The 12,408-nt window shown below is 37.8% G+C and overlaps 1 protein-coding gene across 2 annotated transcripts in view; it reads left to right on the top strand.

Annotated features, from left to right (window-relative positions):
* Pde1c (Phosphodiesterase 1c) overlaps window positions 1–12,408 on the top strand; it is a 184,623-nt gene that overhangs the window by 161,880 nt on the left and 10,335 nt on the right. Inside the window, exons 6-9 of one of the 2 annotated variants that reach the window (XM_069499973.1) lie at window positions 1,396–1,506; window positions 3,864–3,908; window positions 7,472–7,721; window positions 11,543–11,659. In XM_069499973.1, the coding sequence (XP_069356074.1) occupies window positions 1,396–1,506; window positions 3,864–3,908; window positions 7,472–7,721; window positions 11,543–11,659 (523 nt within the window). The remainder of the gene's footprint in view (window positions 1–1,395; window positions 1,507–3,863; window positions 3,909–7,471; window positions 7,722–11,542; window positions 11,660–12,408) is intronic. The other variant, XM_069499977.1, reaches the window with a different exon arrangement.

Genomic DNA, 12,408 nt, shown 5'->3' with positions numbered 1-12,408 from the left:
ACGCTGCTATTTTCCCCTTATTTCTTTTTCACTTTATTCTTTAGTTCTTTATATTTGTCTATCGGCAAAACTTTACATATTCATAGTTCGTGACAGGTCGATCAGGGTATGAGGCGGGGGGCGCACACCTGTACGCATCCTGTACGTCACCCGCGCTCGCCCGCACCTGGTTGACGTGGGGGCTGTGCGGGTGTTCGGTGCGTCCCCACCCCGATTGCCATCTTGACCTGTCGCGTACTAGATCTAACTACCAAGCTACTACTATGACCTACTAATATAAACTTTAAAAAAACAGTTTTATAAATATTAGAAGATTCTTTATCATCGTTGACCTTTGCTTTGTTCAAACCCACTACTAAATCTGATAAAACTAACTGGAAAAATACTATGAAACACATTTAATCATATTTTTCTCTTTTGTTCGGGCCACATCAAAAGCTTCTACAAAATGCTCCGCCATTGAATATTTAAAAAGGTTTTCCCGTCTTTGATCGTTCATCCTATCTTTTGATTTCATTTGTCTACGCAAAAAGGGTGCGGTAGAAAGTGCTCCCTATATTAGGGATAAGAGGCGGTATATACCAGCTCCCAAGAACAATTCGTGTGACAACGCTTTCTCGTGATTTTCGCAATGACTACGCATTGCAAAAGCAGCGATCACAGATAGCCGTACTGATTGTGCTTGGGCTGTATATGTGGTGAGTGGCAGAGATGTGACATGGACACCATCTGTCTTCTCCATAGACTTTTATGGCGTTGGTTTTATCACATTGTGGCTTACTCTGTCTTAGTAGCGTGGGTGTGGTGACCTATCACAATCTAAAAACTAAAACAATGCGTCTAAATTTCTTGCTATCCCTTTCATAATGCCTGCAAAAAAGGTAGATAGCATTAGATTTATACCTGTCAATTTAGTTTTAGAATTTATGTAGAACAGAATTTGCTACATATTGTGTATGATTAAAAGAGGTCACTCACAAATAAGGATCGCCAGAGGCTCAATTTTCAGTACTAATGAAAATGCAAGTAAAGTTATTTAACGCCAATTTTTGCTGAAGTAATCAGTTTTTCTATAACAACGCGAGTATACACTTCTTTCGCATTTGGCGGTTCTTGCGCCAGCCTAAAGTCTAGATACCTAGTCACTAGACATAGTGTCCGTGCCACTTCACCGTCACTTTCTACTCCCTGTATAAACCGTGCCTAATGGCTTGGTGATGGATCATACCACCGTTACTTACTAGTGATAATTTGTAAAACAGGGACACAGACTAATGGAAAAAGATAGACAAGGAGCGGGTTACCAAAAATGGAACAGTTGCAACAATGTAAAAAAAAGCGGAGGACAGACTCCCGCGCTTCTTGTCTATCTTTTTCACTCAAGTCTGTGTACAGGGATAGGAGAGACTCCGAGCAGCCCCGTGTCCAGCCAGCGGCCCTTCACATGCGGCGTCTCCGCACTCCATGCTGGGCGAGGTGTTCAGTAGACAGACCGAACGAAGCAAAGTTAATACCGTTACACCACCGCCGGCAATGGCCAAGTAGTCGCGCCTCCCTTCTGTCCACTCTGTGCGATTAGGTCTTTCTGTTCTGTTTGACGCTTCAGTAAACTACTTCAGTTTCCTGTCCTCATGGTAGATTAGATCACCTGTTATGAACTTCACACCAGTTTGGAGTTGTTAAGGCCTGGACAAACTTAGTGCGATAGCATCAACGTGACGGCAGTATCACGGCAACACTTCATAATAAATTACTGTGCTGTGGTATGCTGGACTCGACAGAAAACGTTTGCGTGAGAATTCTTGTCATACTCGTACAATTTGTGTCGAGAACCTGTGACTCTCCCTGATTTGTCAATATTCACGGCTGATGAAGTTGCAACACACGACAACACAGCTGTAATATATTTGCGCTGTTACGCTAAACGCGTGTACAATTTGTAATACAAGTAACTGTATGAAGCTATAAGCGTTTCGCAATATGAAAGCCTATATCATACTGAATTCCTGCGCAGTTATATTTCCTTATGTCACAGAATTCTGCGGGAAAATCGCTGAACAGTGCTGACTTACTGGAATGCGGCGCTGAAAAAGCGTTACGTTTGTCCAAGCTTTAGAACAACAATTTTATCCGTTTTCTTTCAACTGGTTGTTTTACTCCGTTTTATTTCAGTTACCCACTTAACTCATTGGAGAATGAGGGCAAAGTCAAACTTGAATGTGCTGGTTTCGGTTATGCTTCACTTGTCCTCGTAGTATAGAGGTCCTGATATAGTCTGGAACTTAGACCCCTTTACGACGTTCTCGAACCTGTGTGAAATGTCTATACCTTCAATTAACCCTTAAAGGTGATCGCATGTCAAGAGATCATACACAGAATCCATAGAAGGCGCAAGAGTTCCAGAAGGAGCAAACAACGCATTTTTCAATAGATACTCTACTAAAAATGGGTATAACAAATTTAGTTCCATCGGGAGGAACAAATAAATTCTGATGAAACTGATTGTGCTGGGTTGTGTGTGGCTGCCGAAGTCGGCCCTTATATGAACTGTACTCGCGAACTTTTGAAAGCGTCTAATGCTGCTGAAACCCCCGTCGTAAGTGAAAAATGCGTTTCTTACGGACCTTGCGCCTCCTGCTGGTTTTACCGATCTCGTGACTTTAATGCGATCTCCTTAGTTGTTCATAATTATGCATGACGTGAGCGTGACCCCCAGCTTACTAACCTGTATTTAATTTAACTCCCCATATCTTATCATCTTCTTGTGTTAACATATATAAACTATGTAGGTACTTTTATTCTGTTTTTCACATTTTATATGTCTTTAATACCAAAGAATGTTACCCTTACTGCTTTTATATTATTTAAGAAACTTTCGCTGTTCATATCAATATATATTTATTAAAAGTATTGTATATACGTTAAAAAAATTATATTGTAACTAAACAAAATCATTTTCGTATCCATTTTTGTAATTTTAACTTTGTTAATATGATTATCTTACTTGTGCAGACCAATTTTACCTAAGTATTTTGTATTATAACGTTGCTTCATTTAATGGACCTCCAATTTAACTTGAGGTTTACGAAGCACCGTCTCTTTGTCTACTACCGTCGGGTTCAGTCTAGTATATTCAATATATTATCTGTAATCTATCGATAAGTTACCTAGCAACGTTGTTTTTATTTATGTAAAAGTCGATTCGACACATAACACTGAAATAAACATAATAAACTACAAGCACTGTACGCGGCAGAAAGTAATGTACATCGGCTTTTATAATGACATTTCGGCTTTGTAGAGCGTTGTTTCTGTCACTCATACCTATATGACGTTTTGTTGGTCTCAACGACAGAGACAATGCTCTACTAATCCGCTATCTCCTTCTAAAGTTCGATGTTCAATACTTTCTGCCGCGAACCTTCACCTTTTCTGGAAAAGGTGTGCCATAGAAAATTAGTCATTTTGTGCTGATTCAAAGTACCCCACCGAACGTACCGCGAACTACATGACGCCACTGCGGCTATCAGTGCCAAAGTGGCGAAAATCAAGTTGCTTCAACAGTTGCAAGATCAGCTACTTGTTCTAGTAGAAGTCATTGATTCGACCACTGAGTAGGGTGAAAAATAATACAGATAGCTGATTGAATATAGGAACCCAAGGAACCCAACGTATAACAAGATACGTTATCGCTAACAGTGACATCACAATCACGTCCTATCCTAAGAAATCAGACCTTATATTTTATTCCGTTAAATGAGGCAACGTTCCCACCACCAGAGATGGTGGAGCGTTTGTAAATGTTAGTCGAACCCGATCCCCCATTCCCTGAGTGTGGACAATGACGTGGTGTTTTATTTTAGACCGGCCGTGGCGCGGCAGCAATCGGCGCCGACCCTGGTGTTTAGGTGTGTCGATGTTACCACGTTCTTTTGACAATATTACCACTTGAATCATACTTGTATACGTATCTTAAGCTAGAATTTGGGAAACGCGACTCGCGACAAATACGTGAACGCGAAACAAGATACATCGTGCGTAGAATCTTTGCATAGAAAAGAATGTGTGAAGAAACCTTACTTCATAATACCTGAATCCTACAAAATACGCGGTGAAATCCCGGTGTAACGACAATTTCACGGCAGGAAACAACAATAAACTTGCATAGAAAATATAGGATTGTTAAAAATAGCGAGTAAACGTTCAGTCGCGGTCGGGTCTCCTCACAGATTAGAGAAGTTCTCTAATCTGTGGGTCTCCTGGTGTTATGTGTGTGTGGTAATTACCGCCACCCATGAAAATTTGCAGAATCAGAGGAATCGCCGATGCATTGTCGGCTTTTCAAGAATTTGTTTATCTGCCCCCTGAATACCCCACATTGCAATCTACTGGAAGCACCGCCGAAGGGAGTTGGTTCCACACTTTGCATGTGCATGGAAAAAAGATCTAGCACAACGATGGTCGAAGGTACTTAAATGGTGAGGGTAAAATTGCTCACGAATGGGGTGAATATCTGAAGCCTACAAAATGCATGATGAAATTACTTGACGTGACGGCAACTACACAGCAGGAAATAATAATAAACAAGCTCTACGCGCGTACGATTTATTAAGGCCGTTGTACGCCAGATTAACACAATACAAGCCAGTGCCGCATGATACAGTAATGTAAAATGTAACAAGAATATTCAGCAGACTGTCGTACCTACCGTTATATTCCAATTCTACAGCACGATGTTGTCTCGTCATAAAATACAAGTAGTGGCATGCTGCTTAAGACCGCAGAATTGTCGTTTCCATTTGTAGCATACCACATTGTCGCATGTTGGAGCTCCGGCGTAAAACAACCTTTAGGAACTGTCGGTATATATAAATTACTACGCTTTCTCACGGCTTTTCACCGACAAAAAGTTGTAAAAGAAGCGAGAGAGATGAATCCAGAGTCGCGGTCGCTGCCCCAAAATCTACTTTAAGTGCACTTTAGCTAGTACTTAGTTCTATTTTATTTCATCGCAAAAATCTACCACTGAACTTCCATTTTGCTAAATTATAAATTAATCAACCACTTTTTCACTGTCTGGATCTGCATACTTTGAATTTTGAAATCTTTCACATTCGGCTCTGCATATTTACTTGTATAAAATATGAAAACCTATTTAAAATAATTAAAATTGTATTATGTTGAAATATTTAATGGTCTTGCATTTGCAATAGGTTACCATTTAAAATGATAGTTTCTTCTATAGGTTTAAATATTCAAGTGGTAATAAATGCCCTTGTAATTAACCTTGGTTCTCCTAACAACTGCTTTCTGTGATTCGTGTATGTCATGTCATTTTCACGTTGCTTTCCATTTTAATGTTCCAACAGAACTGTAATTTAGAATTGTAAAGATTTGAGCTTACGCAGGATACACATCATCAAGTAGATACGTATATTGTTTAATTTATACAAGGCTTGAAGTCTTGAACCAGTGGGAATGTAATTTTTCACGATAAACATCATCATTCATCATCATCTGGCCCCATTATCAGCATGAATCTCCTCTCAGAATGAAAAAGGTTTACACTATTAATCCAGCAAGTGTAGATAGTGTCTCGGACTGTAGTAATAAAATGAATTATTTTTTTGTATAGCGGAAGTTTATGGGGCTAGAATTCATTATTAAAGAGAATATGACGAACATACTTATATTGGACGGACTACCTTATTGGGTCAATCCTCAAGCCATCCTATAAAATTTATTATTGGAAGATAATAATATGTACCTACTTGATAGTGTATGTGTTTGAGGCGATTAACCCATTGAACACGACAACATTTTCAAAACCCTTAGTTTTGAATACAAGTTTCACTCGTATTCAGGAATTCAATTGTATCAACAACTTGGATTCGTAAATCCAAATAAACTGAACATGCTTGTATTTATTCAAAACTTGTTTAACACTCCACCGCTTTGGACGTTGAAACACGATAAATTCGAACAAAACATTTCGCTTGTAGCGAGGCTTTCAGTATATGAATGGGTATAGGAATTCGCAGCGAATATGTTACGAAATAAGCGAACATTTGCCTGCTTTGAGCTCAGCATTGCATTTCTTAAATTGTAACTAAAATAAAGAAGACTGAATTGTATTTGTAAAGTCCAAGCTTTCTTTTGTTTTACGTTTTCTTTTACTTCGTTATTTCAGTCGGAAAATCGGCTTAAAAATTCGTTTGAAATTCTTACAGTTGTCTCCTTAACAAACACATCAGTCAACAACAATGTTTTACATATCAAGAGTTTTAGTACCTTCGAATTTCATAACAAACTTATGCTTTATAGGTTGTTAATGGAAAGCAATGTAAAAAAATCCAAGCACGTTGCATGTTACAATCTTTAGAATCCTAAAACCTCTTGTTAAATATTTATGGAAAGCATGGACGTTATATCTAACAAGCCTCATAAAGTCCTTATTTCGTCTTCATTCTGCGAAGATCGAGAAGATTATTAAAGTGAAGAAGACTTACGGGCTACATCGTACCTTGAAAGAGAATTATTTACGAACATGAAGAGAAGGCTAGGCTCCACAAAGACCTATTTATGTGAGCCAAATCGAGTGTAACAGATTGTTTCACTAAGTCTCCACTACTATCGAAATCGGACTTTAAGTTTTCTGGTTAAAACGATAATGTTCAGTAACGACGTTGCAAAGTTATCAAGTAGTTGGGACTTTAAGACAACAGTCTAAGCAAATTTCATCCAGATTTCAAAGAAACCTTGTACCTACTATTTAAAGATTCATATTTAATTTTTACTACACTTCTAAAGTTAGTTTTGAAATTAGTGTACACAATATAGTTTTAGAAGTAATAAGAAGTTTAATATAATTACTTATTATTAGATAATATATAGTTAGTTCGATTATTCCAATATAATATTAGCGATAGTTGGTAAACTATTCAGTTTGATATATTGTCATTACTTTTGATCCAATTACAGACAATCTACCTTAATTAACCAAATAATGCAATGACATAATTGATTTTCCTTGTAAATGCAAATTTATTCAAAGCTCCGTCTTTATCCCTGCCTTTAAAGACTCGAGAGCACTTAACGTGATTTTCAATAAATAGGTCTAGCACCAAAGTTTGATAGCAACAATGTGACGATCGCAATCACCTCTGGTTGGCTGACACTCTCTCACTATTGGCTAGAATGCACAGAATTCACTAATTCCGTATAGCCCCCAATAAATTCTTCAAAAACTTGTGATGCGATGTCACTCAAAATATTATAGACGTAAAAGAAATACCGTTCCAATTTTTATTTAATTTCAAGACGGCTTTGCAGCTTTAGGCTATGTATCCTCAAGGAGTTTAACGGATCAAATCCATAAAACGCTAATAGATTTAGCTTGTACGGTCTGCTTAAGTCACCGGGCGCTAACCTTTGTTGTTCCTAATTCTAATCAAAGTTGCGCTATGTACAGGAGACTGGCGGATGAAGACGACGAGTTATCGGAAGTACAACCGGATGCAGTGCCTCCAGAAGTGCGAGAATGGCTGGCTTCCACCTTCACGAGGCAGCTGGCGACGGCAAAGCGGAAGTCAGATGAGAAGCCGAAGTTCAGATCAGTTGCGCACGCGATCCGGGCGGGGATATTCGTGGACAGGATCTACAGGAGAGTCACGAGTACAGCGCTTATGCAGTTCCCTCAAGACGTCGTTAGAGTTCTTAAAGTAAGTGGATAATTAATTGATAAATCCAAATATATAAAAGCAAAAGGCGACTGACTGACTGATCTTGTTTGTGTAGTCTACGTGGGTAAAGTCGCGGGCATAAACTAGTTTTAAAAAAATACCGCAAATCACGGGTTGCAATAATATAAGTATATTGTAAAACGGATATGTATGTGAGCTCTAGAGCCATTCTATTGACAATCGATTGTCGACAATCGATCGATAATAACTTGATAAATATCGAGCAATAGAGCAGATCCACTACAGCAGCAGCAGCATTGATCTCAAGTTTTATGATCGAAGTTGATGAAGCGATTATTCGTTTTGTGTACAACTGAATTAGTACTAATGCTTCTCTTGGATACTAAAGAGTAAAGAGTTTCAATATAAACAACATGGCAAAATAGATATTTAATATCACTAAAGCCTCCGACTACAAATACCTTTCAGTGAAGCATATTGAGACGTAAACAATTAATTAGTAAGCTGTTCTAACTAAACTCGAATATTAATTACTATTGACAACATAACGAGTAACAAATAGAAGAGTAATTATGTACAAAGTACCATCCAATAGGTAGGTACATAAAGTTCTTCTTTAATACCACATGAATATCTACTCGAAGAGTCTGTAAGATCAATGAAATTAAACATAAACTGACAAGATATCACTACGCATATTATTATTAATGCGAAAGTGTGTTTGTTTGTTGGTTTGTCCCAACGGAGCAACGGATTGACGTGATTTTTTGCATAGTCAAATAACAGGAGAGTGACATAGGCTACTTTTTATCCCGGAAAATCAAAGTGTTCCCACGGGATTTTTAAAAACCTAAATTCATGCGGATGATTTCGCGGGCATCAGCTTGTACCTAATTTACCTAACTATTCGGAATGATGCAATGAGATATTATCAACCAATTCTATAAAGAGGCTCTACTTCCCTTCCCAACCACTCTGTCAGACAGAGTGGTTGTCAGACCGTCAGTATTCTGACCTATTTTTATAGCATTTTCTATGAGACTAGAATCCTATAGATCAGAATATTGACGGCATTGTTGGGATATTAATTTCTCTCATAATTATATCACATGCTTCAATGACCACTAGATACCGGACAGACACCTCTATTTTTGACCCACTGGGCACTTTGATCCGGGACCGTTGATTATAACGCATCCTCCCAAAGTAGGGATCGAGTTGCTTTTTGAACAAACCTTTTATAAGTATATAGGTAGGTATAAGAGCGCTTTCGGAAAACTGGCTTAATCGATCACATCCAATTAGACCTTGACTAGACACTGCATAATATCTGTTACGTGCCTACGTCTAGTACGCTCAGTTCTAATTAATTTGGAATCAATAAGGCTGTACGCTTAGAGATATACAGTATACTATAACTATCTCAAAGCGTTAATGAACTGAAAACATTCCTTTAAGATCTACTCAATGCGAGGACTAATTAGTTACTACAATTGTCTATTCTGTGTCACACGGAGCCTGAACAATTGATAGACTTTATGGTCATTGACCACTCAATATTCGCGGCACTGACTCTATCAAAGCATATTATACTATCAGTTCGGCCAGTTTGCCCCACTGCTACTGGATATATGGCTTACCAAGAGCGCTCCGCCACACGAAGTCTTCTTAAGGTCGTCAGTCCAGCGGGTTGGAGGTCGACCCACTCTGTCGCACTACGCGGTCTCCACAGTTTAGCCCAAAGCTTTATTTGAGGTATAAATTGTAAATTAGTAAATAGTAATAAGTACCTAGTTGAATTATAATTATTTGCGACTAATGTTTTTTTTTTCAAATACTAGGGAATGAGGCAAAAACACGGAAGTTTTTTCCTTATAGTAAAGCGTGCGATGAATTGTAAATTGCAAACTCGATGGAAAGTTCTAGTAAGCTTCCGTGGTACCTACCTACAAAACCTGCGCAATACGTGCTCTCAATTTTATATTCTGTGTAAAAAATAAAAATAACTTGATGATATTTTCAACTTACCTCACGTATTCCCAATTATATTATATATATAGTATAGGTATCCCAAAGAAATGTTCCTTACATTCCACGCGACTTCTATCTTACAAATGGTTTGGGGTATTTCAATGACTTTGGGTCTCCTGCGGATTCCCTGAAAGACAAGAATACCTACACACGCTTGTGCGCTTGGCAGTCTTAGAATCTACAGCATTTGCCTACAGCGTTACATTTCAAACGCGTCTATTCTTTACCTTTCTCATGCTTTGAAGGTCCATGTTTGAAAGAAAAGACGTTTATTTTCCAAACTGTGCCGCACATCACATATTATAACTAAGAGCTGGTTATTCCCAGTAGTTTTTCTGTCCAGTTCTGGTTGTTTCCATCCCATACATAAATAAATATTGAAAGATTAACGCAAGGACGAGGCGAGTCTTGGTTATTGGGCCGGTTGTTTCAACAAACTTTGACGGACATGTAACCTTTAAATATGGCGCTAACGAACGTAAGTAAAGAAAAAGCGTTGATTCAGCATCTATTAGCGCTAACGTTCGTTAAAAAGTTACGTTTACGTTAACCAGTGCTGGCGCCATTGGTGATCGTCAAATCAGTTCATAACTTCATACTTCTTACAAACGGAATATTTTATTTACAAATTATAATGGAATCAATTTAATTCAAAGCTTTTAATGATAGTTTTTTTGAAGATTTTGTAAGAAAGAAAAAGTGTTTAAAATGCGAAGTAGCAATATTAAAAACTATGTATATAATTTAATATACTTAAAATGAAATAAGAAAAGGATACGGAGAAGTAAGTTAATTTTTAGGGTTAGTTTCGCAACCAAAATAACAATGACGAACAGTTTTTTGTACAATGAAGCAACGCACTTAAATTAACAGATGTTAAAGTTCGTCTACGTCCGTTAAATTTTAACGAACGGATCTTACGAAGACCAATGGTTTGAAACAACCGGCCCTTAATCGAGATTTCTCTATTCCTCCAAAATCCACTTCTTGAGCGGTAAAGATTATATAACTGAAACTCAAATATCAAATATGTAGTTAGTAAGAGTCCCAAGCTACTAAATAATCCCTTTAGTAAATTAACGAAACGCAATCATGTCCCTTATGTTTGTCGAAGCCCGCAGAAAGCACAAAGCTGTAGTTCGCTGAAATGCCCCTGGGAACTAAAACAATACAACTATTAAAGTTTAACATGGAGTAAATATTGTATGGTTTGTTTAGCTAAGTTGAAAGCATAGTAAAAATATACATGTTAGGTATAACAATTTTACTAAAAGGCAAGTAACTATTAAAATGATTTTTTCATCATCATCATTAACCGATAAACCACAGATGGACATAGGTCTCTTGTAGGGACTTCCACATGCCACGGTCCTGCGCCGCCTGAATCCAACGGCTCCCTGCGACTCGTCTGATGTCGTCCGTCCACCTAGTGGGGGGGTCTTCCAACACTGCGTCTTCCGGTGCGAGGTCGCCATTCCAGCACCTTGGGACCCCAACGTCCATCGGTTTTCCGAACTGTGTGCCCTGCCCATTGACACTTCAGCTTCGTAACCCGTTGAGCTATGTCGGTTACTCTAGTTCTCCTACAGATCTCCTCAATTTAAGGAGAGTGCTGTCGCCTACAAACACAGCTTTAGGTATACCTAGCTAGCTTAGGGACAGTCGGTGTTTCGGTATACTTAATAAATTGTAAGGATAAAAATATAATAAGAACGTATTGTACACTTAAACATGATACTTGTATCTATTTTTTTCGATGAGTAAACAATAATTTATTTATTTAAATTTATTTATTTATTTTGTTGCAGACACTAGACGAATGGTCGTTCGACGTGTTCGCGTTGCACGAGGCGTCGGCAGGACAGCCGGTCAAATACTTAGGATACGAGCTACTCAACAGATACGGAATGATACACAAATTCAAGGTACTTAATATGTAGTATTAGCCCGCAGGCTTAGATCAGGTTTTCTTATCGGAAAAACTCTTCCCCAAATTGTGACTCCTGTGGCGTCACAGGCGATGTACATCATTTGTAGGTGGAATGCATCCGATTCGAACCAGGAAGAGAACGTCTGATAGAATGCTTTAATCTGAACAGATTTGGTGTCTTTAATAGTTTATTAGCTAATCCGAATTCTGAAGGAGCTTGCAATCTGTTCAGATTGTTACAGAGTACCTGAGTAACATTGTTGTAAAATTGTATGGTAGGATAGGATTGTAGGATTTAGTTAGAAACATAAATATAAATAGAGTTGTAGAATAAGGTAGGGTACAATAAGGCTGACGTACACAAAATGTAAAACCCTGATAATAAAAGATTTAAAAAAAATGGTTGGTTCAAGAAAAATTGTGTTCTATATCCCGTGTCATGAGTGTATCATAAAATTATTTATAATATACATAGTATATTGTATGTTACAGTCAAAACTCTTATCCAGCCAAAACTACTTTTAACTGTAAAAAAGACAAAACTTGTTAAATGACGAATGACATTGGGCAAAAGTAGTTTTGACCGAAATTCCAGTCAAAAGTCTGCTGGAATAACTCATCATTAAAGTTTTAAAATTACATTTGACTTAAGTAGTTTGTTAAACTATTCAAAGTTAGTTTGGATAAGAGATTTGTTGAAAGCGATTTTATTTTACTTAGTGTTCAATACTAATAATAAATTAA

Source organism: Maniola hyperantus, chromosome 1 (assembly GCF_902806685.2).
Source record: "Maniola hyperantus chromosome 1, iAphHyp1.2, whole genome shotgun sequence".
Classification (NCBI taxonomy): Eukaryota; Metazoa; Arthropoda; class Insecta; order Lepidoptera; family Nymphalidae; genus Maniola; species Maniola hyperantus.
This window is presented reverse-complemented; position numbering and strand designations above follow the sequence as displayed.